Source organism: Callospermophilus lateralis, chromosome 11 (genome assembly GCF_048772815.1).
Source record: "Callospermophilus lateralis isolate mCalLat2 chromosome 11, mCalLat2.hap1, whole genome shotgun sequence".
Taxonomy (NCBI): Eukaryota; Metazoa; Chordata; class Mammalia; order Rodentia; family Sciuridae; genus Callospermophilus; species Callospermophilus lateralis.
This window is the reverse complement of record NC_135315.1, coordinates 831,863-849,864: the sequence shown is the minus strand read 5'-3', so window position 1 is coordinate 849,864 and position 18,002 is coordinate 831,863. Positions and strand designations below refer to the sequence as shown.

At 54.8% G+C, this 18,002-nt stretch overlaps 1 protein-coding gene across 4 annotated transcripts in view; it reads right to left on the bottom strand.

Annotated features, from left to right (window-relative positions):
• Positions 1-18,002, bottom strand: part of Ccdc57 (coiled-coil domain containing 57) — an 82,574-nt gene that overhangs the window by 50,405 nt on the left and 14,167 nt on the right. For all 4 annotated transcript variants that reach the window (XM_076870931.2, XM_076870932.2, XM_076870934.2 and 1 more), the window contains 7 exons: positions 17,463-17,564; positions 15,883-16,040; positions 15,685-15,759; positions 13,546-13,746; positions 10,394-10,552; positions 8,280-8,442; positions 7,752-7,880 (listed from right to left, as the gene is read on the bottom strand). In XM_076870931.2, the coding sequence (XP_076727046.2) occupies positions 7,752-7,880; positions 8,280-8,442; positions 10,394-10,552; positions 13,546-13,746; positions 15,685-15,759; positions 15,883-16,040; positions 17,463-17,564 (987 nt within the window). The remainder of the gene's footprint in view (positions 1-7,751; positions 7,881-8,279; positions 8,443-10,393; positions 10,553-13,545; positions 13,747-15,684; positions 15,760-15,882; positions 16,041-17,462; positions 17,565-18,002) is intronic.

The following is an 18,002-nucleotide window of genomic DNA, read 5'->3' as shown; positions in this document are numbered from 1 at the left end:
TCCTCCTATGGCACTCCAGGGACAGGGCTTGGCTCAACATATGAAAGTCAGTAAGTGTGACTCACCACACAAATAGAAATGAAGATGAAAACATGATCATCTCAATAGATGCAGAAAACACATTCAACAAAAGGTAGCATCTTTCATATTAAAAAAACACCGGAGACGCTAGGGACAGAAGCAACATCATAGTGAGAGGGGAAAACTGAAGGTGTTTCCTCTAAAATCATGAACAGGATAAGGACGTCCACTCTTGCCACTCTTATTCAATATAGTTCTGAAACTCTGGCCAGAGCAATCAGGCAAGAAAAGGAAATTAAAGGGATTTCACAAGTAGGAAAAGAAGTTAAATTATGTATTTGCTGATGACATGATCCTATATGAGAAGATAAACAAAACAAAATGAAACAAAACAAAACACAACTCTCCTAGAAGACTTCTAGAGCTGATGAACAAGTTCAGCCAAGTAGCAGGACAAAAGATCAACACGCAACCATTTGACCCAGCTATCGCACTCCTTAGTTTATTCCCAAAGGACTTAAAAACAGCATACTACAGGGACACAGCCACTTCAATGTTTATAGCAGCACAATTTATAGTAGCTAAATTGTGTGACCCACCCAGATGCCCTTCAGTAGACGAATGGGTAGGGAAACTGTGGTGTAGATACACAATGGAATATTACTCAGCATTTAAAGAGAATAAAATCATGGCATTTGCAGGTAAATGGATGGAGACGGAGAGTATAATGCTAAGTGAAGTTGACCAATCCCCAAAAAACCAAAGGCTGAATGCTTTCTTTGATGTGAGGATGCTGACTCATAATGGCGATGTGGGGAGAGCATGGGAGGAATGGAGGAGCTCCAGACTGGGCAAAGGGGAGGGAGGGGAGGGGAGGGGGCAAGAGGGTAGGAAAGACAGTGGAATGAGTCAGACATCTTACCCTAAGTACATATATGAAGACACGGATGGTGTGACTTGAGAAGTTGAACTCTATATGTGTGATATGAAATGAACTGTATTCTGCTGTCCTATATAACAAATTAGAATAAATAAATAACTTAATTTTAAAAAGCTATATTAAAAAGACTTGATGTATGGTGATTGAAAAAACTGAAGTTTAGTTGCAGGAACTCTGAGGTCACCCCCTGAGGACTAGACACGACCCACGCTGGAAGCAGGACCCGTGGCTTGATCGGTGTAATTTTAGTAAAAGTAAATGCAGACTTCAAAAAAAACAACACCCATAAATCAGTCCCTTTTCTATACTCCAGTAATGAACCTGCTGAGAAATAAATAAAAAACCTATCCTGCTCACAATAACCCCACAATAAAATAAAATGCTTGGAATGAACCTAACTGAGGTCAAAGGTCTTTACAGCAAGAACTGTGGAGCACTGAAGAGAGAGGCGGACAAGGTCCCAGAAGACGGACAGAGGCAGAGTCGACACTGTTAAAACGGCCACACACTAATGTCACGAGACGCAATGCAGTCCCCAACAAAGCACCAGTGACATTGTTCACAGAGATAGAAAAAACAGTCCTGAAATTCACATGGAAGACTGAAAGACTGAGAATAACCAAAGCAATACTGAGCAAAAGAGCAATGCCGGGGCACCAGCACCTGCAGCAAATAAATCACAGGCAGTAAACACCAGCATGGCATCGGCCTAAAACCAGAGGACAGGGGCAGGGACAATCCACCGAGTGTCTGGTACTTAGGCATCTGATATACACATACACACATGTGTACCTGGTACACAATCAACTGATGCTTGGTAAAGGCGCCAAAAACATGTTGGAGAGCCAGGCCCAGTGGAGAATGTGGCTTGGCAGGAGGATCACGAGTTCAAAGCCAGCCTCAGTAACTTAGTGAGGTGCTGATTAACCGAGGGAGACCCTGTCTCTAAATAAAATACAAAAAAGTGTTGGGGATGTGGCTCAGTGGTGCCCCCGAGTTCAATCCCTGGTATAAACAACAACAACAACAACAACAACAAAATATGACAGAGAAAAGAGATGGTCTTTTTAATGAATTGTGCTTGGAAAACTGGATGTACACACATAGAAAATGAAACTAGATGCCTAAACTAGATGCACAAACATCAACTCAAAGTGGACGAAAGGCTTAGGAATTATATCAAAAGCTTTGCAACAGTTAGAAGAACATAGAGGGTCAACACTCCGACATCTTGGCACAGGTACTGACTTCCTTAACAAGACCCCTAAAACTCAAGAAATAAAACCAAGAATCAGTCAGTGGAATGACAACAAATTAAAGAGCCTCTGCACAGCAAAATGAATGATTAAGACCATGAAGAGAAAGACCAGACAATGGCGCCCACTCCTCCGACAGGGATTAATATCCAGGACACAAAGAACTCAAGAGACTCAACAACCGCCACAACATAAGCCCATCAATGAACAGACTGAAGAACTAGAGAGACATTTCTCAAAAGAAGAAATACAATTGGCCAACAAATATATTAAAACATATTTAACATTCCTAGCAATCAGGGAGATGCAAACTGAAACTACATTGAGATTTCATCTCCTGCCAGTCAGAAGGGCAGCCATGGAGAATACAGATAAGTGGGCTGGGGCTGGGGCTGGGCCTCAGCGGTAGAGCGCTCCCCTTGCATGTGTGAGACCCTGGGTTCGATCCTCAGCACCACAGAAAAATAAATAAGTGAAATAAAGGTATTATGTCCAACCACAACTAAAAAAATTTTTTTAAAAAGAATACAAATAATAATAAATGCTGGCCAGGCAGAGGGCACACACCTGAATCCTAGTGACTTGGGACGCTAAGCAGGAGGATCACAAGTTTCAAGGCCAGCCTTGGCGACTTTGTGAGGCCCTAAGCAACCTAACGAGACCCTGTTTCAAAATAAAAAATAAATTTAGGGCTGGGGTTGTAGCTTAGTGGTGTAGCGCTTGTCTCACACAGATGAGGCCCTGGGTTGGATCCTCAGTACCAAGTAAAAATAAATAAATAGAATAAAGGTATTATGTCCATCTACAACTAAAAATTTTTTTAAAAAGAAATTTTAAAAAGGCTGAGGATTTATCTCAGTGTTAAGCACCCCTGCATTCAACCTCTGGTACCAAATAATAAATAAATAAATAAATAAATATGCTGGCAAGGGTGTAGGGGAAAAGGCACAATATGTTGTTGGTGAGACTGCAAATTTGTACACCTTTGGAAAGCAATACGGAAAATCCTCAAAAGACTAGGAATGGAACCACCAGCTAATCCACTCCTTAATATTATCCAAAAGAACCAAAATCCGCATTCAGCAGCATTACAGGCATATCAATGTTTAGAGCAGCACAATTCACAACAGTCAGGTCAGGGGACCAGCCCAGGTGCTCGCCCATCAGGGGGTGGGTGGGTGAAGAGAACGTGCCACACAGACACTGAACTAGTGGCAGTGCTGGTAAAGGGGTGGAGCGGAGGGCCAGGTGAGACTAGCAGACTCCGACGTCACAGGTAGGGTGTCTTCTCTAACACGGGGAAGCTAGAGAGAGGTAAGGCAGTGAAAGGGGACCCCCTGGAAACAGGGAGGCCGTGCAGCAGAGACGGGAGCAGGGGGCAGAGCCCTGGCCTCAACAGGCACCAGTGCGCCCACTCTGACCCCAGGCTCGCACAGCCGTCAGGCACCAAGGAAACATCCACATCATAAGGTAAAAAGTGAACGAGAACTAAAAAGGGGTGGGGACACAGCTCGGGGGAAGAGTGTCCGGCTCAGTCCCCAGGACTGGGGGTAGCTCTGGGGTAAAGCACTCCCTAGCCTGCACGAGGGAGCGAGGGAGGGAGCGAGCGTGGGTGTGATCCCAAGCAGGGGGGGGGGCGGGGAAAGAAACAGTTCCCACTCCCTGTGTCCTTCCTGCCCCCGCTGGCCCCCCACCTCTCCTCCAGGCTGTGAGGGCCCTTCCCAAACTGAGAATTTGAAAGCTCTGGAATCTGTGCAGTGTTCAGGGGGTTGGGTCCCTTGGGCAGTCCTGTGGGAGCTGAGGGCTGAGGGGCGGGAGTCAGTGCTCAGGGGCCAGAGCCCCAGTGGGGACCGGGAGGCGGGGAAGTCCGGGCGATGGCTGGCAGAGTCCGCAGGACCACTGTGAGCTGCGCTCTGAGAATGGCAAAGTCGGTGGATTTTGTGTACATTTCAGCACAATGAACAATTCTCTGGATGAAGTGGAGTAAAGAGCAGATTTGAAAGCGTGGGGGAAAAGTTACCATAAATGCATATTAGTGGAAAGTATCCAAAATTAAGGATGGAAATTAAGTTGGAGGGAAAAAAATCCAAAAAGAAAAACGGTGAGCAGAGCTTCAGAGGCCTGTGGGGTGACATGAAGCAGCCTGAGACAGAAAGACCCACAACAACCAGGGAGCAGAACACGCATCTCAAAACAGGGCCACAACGGTCCCAAATCTGCCAAGTGCAGGGGCAAAGTGGCCTGTGATTCTAGCTACTTGGGAGGCTAAGACAGGAGGATAACAAGTTTGAGGCCAGCAACTTAGCAAGACCCTGTTTTAAAGTTAAAAACAAACAAACAAACAAACAAACAACTTTTTTAAGGCTAAAAGTGCATGTTTCAATATTTCAAAATTTACAAATCACTATCTCTCAGAAGCTATAGAAAATTGAAAGGAACAAACTCCTTTGAAAATAATATAACACGCTGCATCTTTCAAAAAGAAACATGCACACTGCTTTCCCACTGTTGATAATGCTGTCAAAACAGTGTCCCCCAGAAACAGGATTTAAGTAAAAACTTAAAAAGTGTGGGGAATAGCCAGGCACGATGGTACACCCTGTGCTCCCACGTGGAGGCTGAGGCAGAAGGTCAGACCAGCCCGGGAACTTAGGAGGACCTATGCCGAGGCAGCTGGGGTGCAGCAGGACCTTCGCTGCCCAACCAAGCCCTCTGCCTCTCTGGGCTGCTGAGCTGTCTGACTCCAGGACCACTGGTCTGACACACGACCTCCCACCCCATCAGCAGTGGTGACGTCCTTGGCACCCAGGACTCTGCATGGCCAGCTCCAGGGGACCAGGCCCACTGACCTAGGTTGCTAGCCATGCCCACCGACCCTCGCCTCTGCACCTTCCCTGTGTGGCCCTAAAGCTGGCACCCAGAGAACAGCCTCAGCCTGCCTTCCCAGAGGGACACACTGAGAACAGACTCCTGCCTCCCTCCCCAGCCCCTTCTGCCTGGTTCTCCTCTGGGCCAAGGCTGGGCCTCATCTGTTGGGACCTCCCAGGTGCCCAGCTGTGGCCAGGACTCTAGTGACAGGATGCCTATTCTGGTCCCAGGCTGGTGGCACCCTCTCCCTCCTGGGAGCATTAGTGAACCTCTGAACCAGAAGCACCCTACCGCGGTCCACCCTGGGCTGTAAGTAAAGGTGGACAGCGCCCCATCCTGAAGCTCGGCGTTGGAAGCCAGTGTCAGGCAGGCTGAAAGGCAGCCCGTGCAGCAGAGGTCCCTGGCCGCCTTGCCGCCTGCCTCCCCACTCTCCTGCCTGCCGCCCAGAGGCAGCGCCTGCTGCTCAGTGGGATCGCCTCTGCACTGGCGCTGCTTTGCACGCTGCTCCACTCTGGCACCAGGCATCAGCATCCGCCTCTGCAGAGTGGTGAGCACCAAGCAGAAGCTGTGGCTGTGACCTCTGAGCCGAGTCAGGCAGAGGGCGAATCCTGCACTGGCCCCAGAGAAGCCTGCAGAACCCAACTCCATGCCCCCTGCTCCCCGACCTCCTCAGCACCTGGCGGCAGCCACTGCTCCTGCGCTGCAGTTTTACCAGGTGAGGCGCACTGCCTGCCCGGTGTCTGTCGGAGCAGGCTTCTGCCGTCACCTCATGCAGTGCTGTCAGCCAGGAGCTGCCACGGCCTCTCCCCACTGCACCCTGGCCCTGAAGCCAGGCTCCATCAGAGTCGGACAGTCTGCAGAGGGCCTCTGGGCACCGTCTGTCTCCAGGGCAGCTCAGGCTCAGTGGGAGCCTCCCCGGTGCAGCTGCGGGGTCTCAGCTGGGCCTGGGTCCGAGGCGAAGGATGTTTCACAGGTGGACGTGATGGTTTCTGATCCCAGCCCACTTCCAGGTCTCGGTTTTTCACTAAGACCAAGCCAGAGACAGGCCCCGACCAGGCCCCGACGTCTCCTTCTGCTGGCCAGCCAGGAGTAGGAGAACACTGACAAAAAAGAAAGCCTCAGTTTCCTCCCCGGGGCAGTGAGGTGCAGGCTGCGCTGCTGCCAGCCCCCAGGCCCTGTGCGGCGAGAGGAAGATGCCCCTCGTCTGCCCCTGGCCACCCTGGACGGGGCCTGAGCCTGGCCACGGTGTCTGACTCTACCCTGGGGCTCCCTGCCCACGGCGTGTGTCCAACATGCTCTCCTGGGACTCGGACTGAGTGTGGGGTCAGCGTCTGCCCACAGGGGAGGGAAGAGGCACTGGTGGCCAGTCTGGCCCTGCCTTCTGCTGCTGAGCTCCCATGCACCTCGCTGCCCGCAGCAGGGCCACAGGCGAGCACCAAGCACTGGGAGCCGAGAGGCCGGAGGTCAGCCTGCTACCAAGAGCACGAGGAGGAGCCGCGCTGGAGCGCCAGGCTCCTGCCGCCCCCCGCCTCCCTGGCTGACTGTGGGCAGCAGGGGAGGGAGACCTGGGAGGCAGGTCTAGGCCCACCCAGAAAGGTCCCCCAAGCACTCAGTCCTCTGCTACCTTAGGCAACAGGGGGAGTGGCTGTCCCTCAAGGGACATTAGTGGCCTCAACATGTTCTAAGAAGGGTCATGCTAAGTGCAGCCTCACCCTCCAGTGGACGCAGGTTAAGATGGCCCCTGCCTGGGGACACAGATTGCCCAGCAGCTGTGGCAGCTCAGGCCAGCTCCTCAGGCCAGAGCACCCCCCTGAGCAGGATGAAGCAGGCTGACAGATGCTGTGTCACTGACCACAGTGGCACAGGCTTAGTGCTTAACAACTATTGACCACTATCGTCCCCGCCAATCAAAACCAGGAGCTTCAAGGACAACATGGCATGAAATGACCCGCTATATGGTATGAGGAACAGACTGTAACAATAATTCTTCATCAATATCTACTGTCCAGTCATATTTGGGATTTGGAACCCAGGGTTCTCCTCAAGGTAAGCCTACGTCTGTGACCTGTCACTGGGCTACACCTCCAGCCTCAAGTTGCATTTGAATTGGGGGCTTTTAGTGCTTTCAAATGCTAAAGTTACAGCGCTGACCCCATCTGTGATCCCAGTGACCAGGAGGCTAAGGCAGGAGGCTAGCAAGTTCAAGGCCAGCCTCAGTAACCTGGCGAGACTCTGTCTTAAATTTTAAATCGAGAGGGAGGGGGCTGGGGGTGTCACTCAGCGGTAGAGCTCCCCTGGGTTAAATTCCCAGCACCAAAAAAAAAAAAAAGGCAAGGATACAAAGAAGATTCTGAAGAGCGCTGAACAGTGTACCTACCTATTCTAACTCTTTTTTTTCAGTGCTGGGAATTGATCCCAGCGGCTCCTACATACCAGGCAAGTGCTCGGTTTAGTTTTTGAGATGGATCTGGCTAAATTGCAGAGGAGCCTGCAATCCTCCTGCCTCAGCCACCTGCTGGCTCCATTGAACTCTCCAAAGTCCTACACTCAGGCTTGTCTGACAGCTGGTCACTGAAGCGACAGCACTGAGAGGCCCACTGTGGCCTGGCCACGGGGCACTATTCGCGGTGTCTGCTGAGCAGGCCGCTGGGAGGAAGTGCACTCACCTCCTTCACAGGGAGGAGTCCCTGGGCCTGCAGCGCCTCCACAGCCTGGTCCCGCTCCAGGGTCACGGCCCTCAGCACGGCCTCCTGCTCACGCAGGGTCCGCTCAGTCTCCTGGAGTTTGGCAGCGACCTGGGAAGACATCCCTGGTGGAGACGGGCAGCACTGGCCACAGTTCCTGAGACCAGCCTCCCTTTTCCACTTAAGAGGCAAATGGCAGGTGCAGGTGAGAAAAGTCCTGAGGGCCAGTGCCACGGGGCACTCACAACTCACGGCCATGTCTGCGGAGGCAGGCAGCGGACTCCCACCTTCCAGGCCTGGCCACCAGGGTGCCCTCGCCAGGAGGGCAGCACACAGGAGGCAGGACCAGTCCCACCCTGTACAGTGCACACAGCAACGTAATGACACGCTGCAGGGGCTGCAGGGCAGGGCACGGTCATGACTGCTCAGTGAGGCCCTGCCCGTGCTTCCGGCCCTCCTCCTCGAGAGGCCCCACCTCGGGAAGCCTGCGCCCCGCAGCACCCCACACACCTGGTCTCTGGCCTCCAGCAGGCCCTGGATCAGGGCCTCAGACCTCTGGATCTGTTCCCTCTCGATGCTGTCGCAGTGGCGCTGCCAGTCCAGGTTCAGCTGCACCTGGTGGCGCCCCAGGTCCCTCTCTCTTTCCACTGCCAGGGACAGTTCCTGCTTGTACCTGTGGCACATCCAAACCCCACGTTAACGTGGCTTGAGGTTCCTTCCACATGAAGAGCAGAGGTGGGGTGCCTCCTGCGGGGCTCCACTGCACCCGCCACGGGCTTCCTGTCTCCAGGTCAGCCTGCGCCGACAGGGACACACACATGCCTGCAGGCACGCGGAATCTTCTGTACTCAAGACTCGGAGGAGAAACGGCATCTGCAGATGGCCAACAACATGTCTGCAGATGGCAGACGGACAGATGTCAAAGATGACCCAACACTGAGAAAACCCGCGAAGAGTGGTCACACTCAGGAAACAAGTTCCAAGTATACAGGAAGAGAAGGGGTGACCCTAACAGACAAAAAGCTGCGCTGTCCGGACCCTGCGAGGGCAGCAGGCGAGCAGCAGCAGGACCGAGCCCCAGCTGCCGCCAGCGCAGCAGAGCAGAGGCAGGCCTGTGTGGCACAAGGGAGGCCTCCACCGGACGCCGGCAGTGTGCAGGGCAGAGACCACTGTCCAGGTGCGGGGCTGGTTCTACCAGAGAAAGGCCAGCCAGGATGACGCCGAGTGCCCTCACTTGGCCAAGAACTTCACTGCAGTGGCTGAGGCGATGGTGGAAAGGGGATCCAGTCACAGCTACAGGTGTCCAGGCCTCTCTCAGCTGCTGGCCAGAAGATGGCCATGAGGACACCACAGACAGAAGGCGCCCCCGCCCCAGGGCCTGTGTGCAGCCCTCTGCCTGAACCTACAAGGACTGAGCCTTCTCCAGGGGCCAGTCACTGGGCCGGAGCAGGTTTCAAAGCCACAAGACCGAGGAGCAGAGGGGAGCCAGCAGATCAGACTAGAACAGAAGAAAAGGGCACTCAGAAATCTCAGAGTGATGGGAAAGGAGGCAACCCTTCCGGAACTGCGGAGACACAGAATGTGAGCCACCACACCGCGTCTGCGCGGCCTCAGAACCGTGGGGTGCAGCTGAGCTCTACTCCAGCCCAAGAGGGTGCTCAGAACTGCCGTCGGCTCCTGCCATCAGGGTCCATGGGAAACACAGCAAGCCAAAGGAACCCAAGGAAACGGACAGAGCGAACGCCATGAAACTGGAAAGAGAACAACAGTGAGAAGGTTCAGACAAAAACAAAGCAAAGACTGACAGATCAGCAGCCCCCTAGCAGGCTGATGGAGAGGAAAGAGACACTAGAAACCGGTACCCAGACGAGCGCGGCTGACACTCACCTCCCATGTATTCAAAGCATAATAAAGGGCCACCATGGGCAGTCTTGTGGCTTCAAGGTAACAGCTAGGTGAAATGGATGGACACAAGTTACCAAGTGGACGTAGGAAAATCAGAAAAGGGAAAAGGGGAAGCGAACCGTGTGCCTCGGACACTTCTGCAGAGAGCCGCACAGCCTGTGCCTGCAACCCCCACTGCTCTCAAAGGAGGGTGCCGAGCCAAAGAAGCCAGATACTAGACCAGCGCCGGGAACTCGGACCAGGCTGCTCCTCTGCAGACAGAGCCCACTGTGGGGGCTGCAGACAGCTACTGGCTGAGGAGCCTGGGGTGGCTGTGTGGCGGTGACAGGCCACACAGCTGTGCAGTTGGAGTGGGCACGTCCACTACATCCGAGTTACTCTCTGTGAAGCTGACCTTACAAACTACAGAGAACAGCACCCAGTGGAAAGCTGGAGGGGAACCCCAGGACCTTAACCACCACGCCAAGGACACAGGCAAGGCCCGCACAGAACCCTGAGCTCAGGCCTGCTCGGCTCTGCTGCTGGAGGAGGCCCCCGCGTGGCCCTGGGCACGCCCTGCCACCCTCCTCACCCCCTCACTACCACACTGTTTTCTGCTTTCTCGTTTCTCCTCAAAGAAGGCCAGGCCAGGACTGGTCTGTGCAGCTGGACTCCTCAGGACCGGAGTGGTTCCTGCCTGCAGCGGGCACTCACAGAAATGGCTGCCCTGGGGACATTACCTGGCCACATCCTGCTGGCGTCGGGCCAACTGTGCCTTGAGCTTCACCTCCTCTTCCCGCAGTGTCTGAACCTGAAGGTCTTTGGCGACGGTCTCCTTGGACATCTGAGTGACCTGGGCGTCCCAGCTGGCTTTGAGAGCAGCTGCGTCTTCACGGAGCCTGGACGGAAGGCCCGGGGATGCGGTGTGCTTGCCACTTGTCCCCCTCCACCCGTCGGCACTTCTGCACATCAGCTCTTCAGGAACACCAGAGCCCACGTCCCCACCTGGACCCAGGCGACAGTTCTACCCAGAAGGACTGCCAGCCAGCCAGCCCAGCTACCAGATATCGCTGAACAGAGTACATAGGGATGTGTCCTGCAAGGCCACCCGCTGGAGGTGGCCCTGTCAAGCCACCACATTTCTGCAGCCCTAGCTATGCCCAGCACAGCAGCTCACACAGAGGACACGCGACACACGATTTCAGACTGAGCCTCAGACGAGGCTCCACAGGACACCTTGCAGGAGCGCGACAGCAGAGTGCCTCTGGGGGGCACCGAGACGGGACCAGTTTCCCAAGAAACACTGGAGACACCTGGAGATACTAACTGGGGGCCACGGCACTAACCCCACAAGCAGCGCTATCCCTTGCTTGGTGGCAGACCCTCCTACTGAAGACTACCTGACCAGCCACTGGGTGGCACAGTGGCACCTGTTCACCTCACCCTGGAACAGACCTCCGGGTACCTGCGCTGATGAGATGCTGACTGTTGCAGTTACAAGCACAGAGGCCACCGCTGGTCATAAGGGGCCAGCCCAAAAACCTGGCATGGGAGGAGTGTTTCAAGCTTGGTCTTGTCTAGGGCAACTTGGGGCACGGACTTTAGGGGCACGAGGAAGAGTCCTGTGGAGGCACCAGCATCCCTGGCTCCTAGGCGCCTGGCTACGAGCCCTCTGTGCTGAACAGGGCTGCCCTCGAGGCAATGGCCTGCACTTCCAGATGAGCACAGGAACAGCCAGGAGCCGTTCTGCCTGGGCCCCTGTGCACAGCCCCCTGCTCCCCGCTCAGGAGGAGTCACCACAGGGGGACACCAAAGGTGCCATGAAGCACAAAGCCCACTCCCAGCCAGGGGCTCCACCTTGATCCCACAGAGTGTGCAACCCCAGCTGCAAACCAGCACAACTGCGACACAGGGGACGACCAAGAACAAGTCACTGCGTGATTCTGACACTCCAGAAAACTGTCTGAGTCAGAACCAAACGCCCTAGAGAAAAGGGGAGACACGCTCAGAACCTGGGAATCTGTTGGAACTCCTTTCCAGAATAGCCTCCCTCTGGGTAGCCGTGGCCCTCAACATCAAACGAAGAGAGACAAGAGCCATCTGAGGCTTCATGGGGAGGCTGAGACCCGGCCTGCAGCAACCAACCAGCCCGTGTCTGGGAGCACACAGCATAGTCCCAGGTTGCTGGGTTCAGTGCCAGGCGCACCCGGGGAGGTTCTCCTGCGCAGCCCCCACCCTGCGTCTCACAGTCCCAAGAGGCATCTCCCTCTCAACTAGGAATGCAGCTGAGCAGAGAATGCTCGGCACCAAAGACAAGTCCCAAGAGGTTCTAAGCATCAGCAAATGCCTTATGGGTCCTCAATGTCTCTGTGAACATGGTGTCCAAGGGTCACCGCAATGGCTTCCTTGGAGACACCTCTCCCTGGAAACTGGGCACAACTGGACAGAGCTGCTAACCTGCCACGGCTTGGCTTGAATATCAGAAAGGAACTGGGCTCAGTGGAAACAATGTGCGTGCTGGTGGGAAGAAGACAGCCCTGTGGAAACCGAAAGGGGTGACTCCAAAGGGAAGCGCAGGGTCACACGAGCCGCAGCTGCACACCTGGGCAGAGTCCCAGAAAGACACAGAGCTAAAGGTGGAAAGAACCCACATGTTAATCAACAGGTGGATGAAACATGGTGCTGCATACGGAGGACAAGCCCGCCTTACTGACCACGAGCCGTAGCCCTCAAGTCATTAAGATGGTTTATGTTGTATGTCTGTTTGTTTTTTTTTAATACTGGGGATTGAACCCAGGGGTGCTCTACCACTGAGCCATATCCACAGCCTTTTTTATTTTGAGTCCAGGTATCACCAAGTTACCCAGGCTAGCCTCAAACTCTCTCTCTTTTTTTAATACCTTTATTCTATTCATTATTTTTATGTGGTGCTGAGGATGGAACCCAGGGCCCAGGGCCTCGCACAAGCTAGGCGAGCGCTCTACCGCTGAGCCACAACTCCAGCCCCATAACCTCAAACTCTTGATCCACTGCCTCAGCCTCCTGAGTAGCTGGGATTACAAGTGTGCACCACCACACCTGGCTTAGAATAATAAATTTTTAAATTTTTCATTTATTTTTTTAATATTTATTTTTTAGTTTTTTTAGATGGATACCGTATCTTTATTTTGTTTTTATGTGGTGCTGAGAATCGAACCCAGTGCCTCACCCATGCTAGGCGAGCGTGCTACCACTTGAGCCACATCCCCAGCCTGTAAATTTTCTTAAATGATAAATTTTATTGTGCATACTTTACCACAAATGATAAATGCACACTTATGCACACAGAAACTACATAAGGGAAAAAACTGAGCCCTGCACAGTGGCACGTGCCTGTCACCCCAGCAACTTAGAAGGCTGAGCCAGGAGGATCGAAAGTTCAAGGCCAGCCTCAGCAACTTAGCCAAGTCCTAAGCAACTTAGCAAGGTTGTGTCTCAAAATAAAAAAAGGGCTAGGATGGGGCTGGGGTTTTGCCTCAAAGGTAGAGCGCTTGCCTAGCATGTACGAGGCACTGGATTTGATCCTCAGCATTGCATAAAGATAAATAAATAAAATAAAGGTATTGTGTCTATCCGTAACTAAAAATCAGTGGTGGTGGTGGGGTTCCTGGGATGAAGTTCTGTAGTAGAGCATTCCTGGGTTCAATCCCCAGTACTGCAATCAATCAATCAAACAAACAAACAGAAAATGACAGAAGAATCATTAAGAAAAATGACCTGGCAGCTACAGAAGTCACCCACCAGCTGCATGCCCACCTCCCTCTGTGTGAGGTGGCATGAGCCCACCCGGGAGCCCAACACCCCAGGGCCACAGCACCCCTTGGGTGGAGGCAGCAGCAAGCTGTAAGCTCACCTGTCAATGACAGCGTCCTTCTCCCTGGCGGCGTCAGCCTGAGTCCACTCGGCCCTGCGCAGCTGCACCTCCAGGGCTTCACCATGGGCCTGCAGCTCTAGTACCCTGGCCTCCAGTGCCCGCAGCTGCTCCGCATGTGTGCCCTTCACAGCCACCAGCATCGCGTCCCTCTCCCTGGCCAAACGGTCAAGCTCCTCGTGCCTGAACCACAGGGAAGGGCCCACCGTGTGTCACCAGAGCTGCACTCAGCAGCCTTCCCCAGACCACGGTCACGGCTGCACCTTGTCCCTGAGGTGGTGACTGCTGCTGCAGGCAGCACTGCCCTCGTCTTTGGGGGACATTCGTCACCACTCCTCCCACGTGGCACAGACACCCCTGAGCGCCCCAGGTCAGAGGCGTAAAGCACACACCTGGCTCCACCACCAGAGCTCCAGGGACCACCGAGGGCAAAGCGCAGACATTAGCCGCCAGCGCAGCAGTGCCCTGCGGCTCAGTGGCCCTGAGAGTCCGTCGTTATGAAAGCCTGCTTTCCTAACAGGCTGCAAGCTCCGTCGGGCGATTTGGAGCCCCCTCGACATTACCCCAAATGCCATAAAGGCACTGGCGAGGGGCCTGGCAGGACCCTGTGTCCCAGCAAGGACATGCTCTGCCAGTTTGCCGACTGGGGATATGTTCCCTGCTCTGAGACCCAGTCTGCCAGTCTGAGGTCGGCGATGGCATAATTCCTGAGGAGGAAAAGGCACTCCGTCTCCCCAGAGCTCCGCTAGTGCCCTCGGGCAGCAGGCTTTGGCCCTCCCACCCCACCAGCCCCTGGGCATTCCAGGTGCCTCCCAGCAGAGCAGCTGCAGCACCATGGGGGGTGGCGCTGGGTGGAGTCTGGCTGGGGCTTCTCACTCAATCTCCTAACTGGTCAGTGAAGGGTCCTGCTAACCCTTGGTGAGCAAGTCCCCACCTGCTCTCTGCAGTCACCAAGGTGAGGAGCCCTCAACTCATCAGCAGACGGGCCGTCTGCACCCATTCTTGCTGGAGGTCACTAGGTGTCTGGTGCATAACCTGGAAGGAGGTGGGGCCCACTCAGCTCTGCCAGCCTGGCAGGGACAAGGCCTCAGCCAGGCACACAGGCTGGCGGGGAGTCCACGCACCTCAGTAGGAGGGCCTCCCACGGTGCTGTGCATCCCACTTAGTAGTTACTGATCTCATGGTGAACGGTGTTGTCTTGTGGACTGCAGACTAATAATTCTACCTTAATTTAGAAACCCTTCACAAGGTCAGCACCTTGTGACCCCAGCAAGTTTGAGTTTTAGTTTAAATCTTGTTAGGGTGATTGATTACAAATTTTTACCAGCATAAAAAATATATTCAAGTAATTCCTACGAGGAAGTGCAATGGGAGCAGGGGTCCAAGGATGAAGGGCATGGTGTAGGGTGCAAGAGGAAAGCCGTGGGTGCTTTCTGAATCAGTGAGGCAGGTGGCAGGTCACCGTGTGTTTAGATGTCCCTAGGTGCATTTGGAAGAGTAACCAAACAAGGTTTCTTTCTTTGATTGTGGTTCTGGAGACTGAAATCAGGGCCTCCCAGGTGCTAGGCAGGTGCTCACCACTGAGCTCGCACCCCACCCTTTTCCAGTTCTTCATTAAGTTGCCCAGGTTGTGCTTGACTGTAGACCCTCCTGCCTCAGCCTCCTGAGCATCTGGGATTACAGGTGTGGCCACAGTGACCTGTTCCCTTTTACATTTTGAGATATTGGGGCTGGGGATTAGCTCAGTGGGTAGAGTGCTTACCTTGTATGCACAAGGCCCTGGGTTCAATCCCCAGCACCACAAAAAAAAAAAAAAAAAAGGTCATCTGTAGCAATAAACTGAAACTAATGAGCTGGTCAATGACATTTCCAGGTTTCAAAAGCTAACTTTTAACTGAGGCTTTCCAAGTGTTTTTGAAGTGTTGAAGTGTTTTTGGGAAGTGTTTTGAAGTGTTTCCAGTGCTGGGGATCAAGCCCCGGACCTCCAGCAGGCTCAGGGCATCTCTACGCTTGAGCCAGGCCTGGCAGCCTCTCCACGGGGGGCACGTGCTCTGCTGTGGCCTGCTCCAGGAGGGCTGGCTCAGCTGTGTGACCTGGGCTCCGACACGCAGAGAGGCTCACTTCCTCTTGAATGTCTCCTCTTCTTTCTTCCTGGTCAGCTGCACAGAGTGAAGCTTATCCTCCAAGTCCTTTATCCTAAACAGAGGTGACAACAAGAACAGGTAAGGAGCTAGCAGGACCTGGCCTGGAGCCAGCGAAGGGCAGACCCAGGGGTCCAGCCCAGCAGGCACACTGCCCGGGAGGAGGAGGGCCACCCACCGGGCGTCCTTCAGGGCTTCCAAGTCCCGCAGCTCCCAGGCGCGGCCCTGCAACTGCTTCTCCAGCTCAGCGTTGGCCGTCTCTGCTCTCTGCAGACACTCTGCTGCCTGGGCCCCAGCTTCCTTCAGAGCCTCCAGCTCTTTGCTCAGTAGTTTAACCTGAGGAAGACTTTACAGGTTCAGAGGCGGGCAGCTGGACAGGAGGAGGAAGGACTGCACTCTCTCCAGTGCTGCGTGGCTGGGCTGACAACCGCCACCTGGACGTTTCAGAGCAGTGAACGCAGCGGGCCTGACGGTCCCCACCACTGGGAGGCAACAGGCGCCTGAGGTGGAGACGTGCCAACCTCCCTGTGTGACCACACACGTCACACTATACCGTGTGTCAACGAAACACGTGAACACTCAAAAGGAGGATGCAACTGGAATAAACCGAGACTCCAGAGGTAAACTGCTGCTTCACCAGGAGAGAGCAGCAGCAGACAGGAAGAAGGTCCTCATGCTGTCCCGATGAGAATACAGAGACACCCAAGACCTCCGAGGGCCCCTCCCCTGCCCACCTGCAACTGACCAACTAAAACCACTCATTTCTCAACACACAACTTGATTATCATTCAAATACTGAAGTCGAACACAGAGCAAGGGAAGTCGGTGCAGCTCACAGACCACCCTCTGAGCCCTTCTGGGTGCTGCTCAGATGAGCCCTGGCCTCCCTGCCACCTGTACAAGACGAGTGTGAGGGCAGCTGTTGGGCCAGGGTGGCTGCCAGGCCGGGGCAGCAGTGTCCACACAGGGCAGCCTCTTACGTGGCAGGGACTTGAGGTGTGCTACCTCATGCAGCAGACAGAGCTGAGAGCAGGCACCTGTGTGCCCGGCCCCATCAGAGCACACAGGACATCCACACGGCCTACCTACTCTCTCTTTAGGCTCAGAGATCCCCAAGCAGCCTCGTGAGGATCCCTGTGGCAGCCCTGGCCTCAAGCCCCAGACAGCTCTGGGCTCTGGCTGAGAACTTGGTACTGAGCCCCGGGTGGGAGTGGGGGTCTGGGAGACTTGGGGATAGGCCCTGTGCCACAGCAGCAGGGGCCAGGCCAAGAGCCACCTACTGTTCCCCCAGCAGGGCATTCGAGCTGGCCCTTGTGTCCACTTCTCGAGGTGAGCTGTGCCCTGGCACGGTCCGGGGTGCTCAGTCTGTGTGCACACAGTGGCAGCCGCACTCTGCCCCCCAGCAAGGCTATGGCTCCAGCTGGGCCACGCATCAGTTGCTAGCTCCAGGCAGGCCCTGACCCCCTGAGCCTTGACTTCCAAGGCTTGCTATGAAGTGGGGAGACCCCCACCAGCCCACATTGAGAAGGCCGACGGCAGGGCAGGCTGCAGGAAGTGGGGGGTGACATGGAGGGAGGGCACCCCCTCAAGGCTTCAGGTGGCTGGACTGAGATGGAGAGACTGACGGAGGCGGCACCCCAGAGCCTGCTGCAGCCTTTGAGCGAGCTGTCTGGCTGGCAGGGCAGAAGTCGCCTGCCACTCAGGAAGAGGGATCCCTGCTGACGATGAGGACAGCTTTCCCGGCCAGAGGTGCAGTACCTTGAGCTCGTGGGACAAGACCACACTGCTCATGCCATCGGCCTGCAGTCGGAACTCGTGCTCCCTCTTCTGCATTTCAGATTCGAATTCTAGCAGCAGTTCCTGAAACAAAAAGGACCACACTGAAAGGACAGCGGGGCCAGCACATCTAGGTCAGGGTAGGTGGACACAGCCGTCAGCTGCCACTGAGAAGTCAGGGGCCCATGGGGGAGCACTGGTGGGCCGTGGCCACCGCATGGACCTCCTGCCACAGCGCACCGGGACACAAGTGTTTGCACGAACAACTCAAAGGCCAGTGCCAGGAGGGTCTACAGTCTGAATGTGGCCTGCCCCACTCACCCATGTGCCGGAAGCCTGAGCCCCACTGCGGCAGCACTGGGGGTGGCCTCTGGATGACCAGTGCCTGGGGCCCTCAGAGGGCTGCCGCAGCTCTCACAGACAGGGACTGGCTCCTACAGGTCCTTTGTGAAGGACAAGCCTGGCCTGCCCTGGTCTCTTGCTTCCCGGCTGACCCACATCCCCTTCTGCTCATGTCCCCTG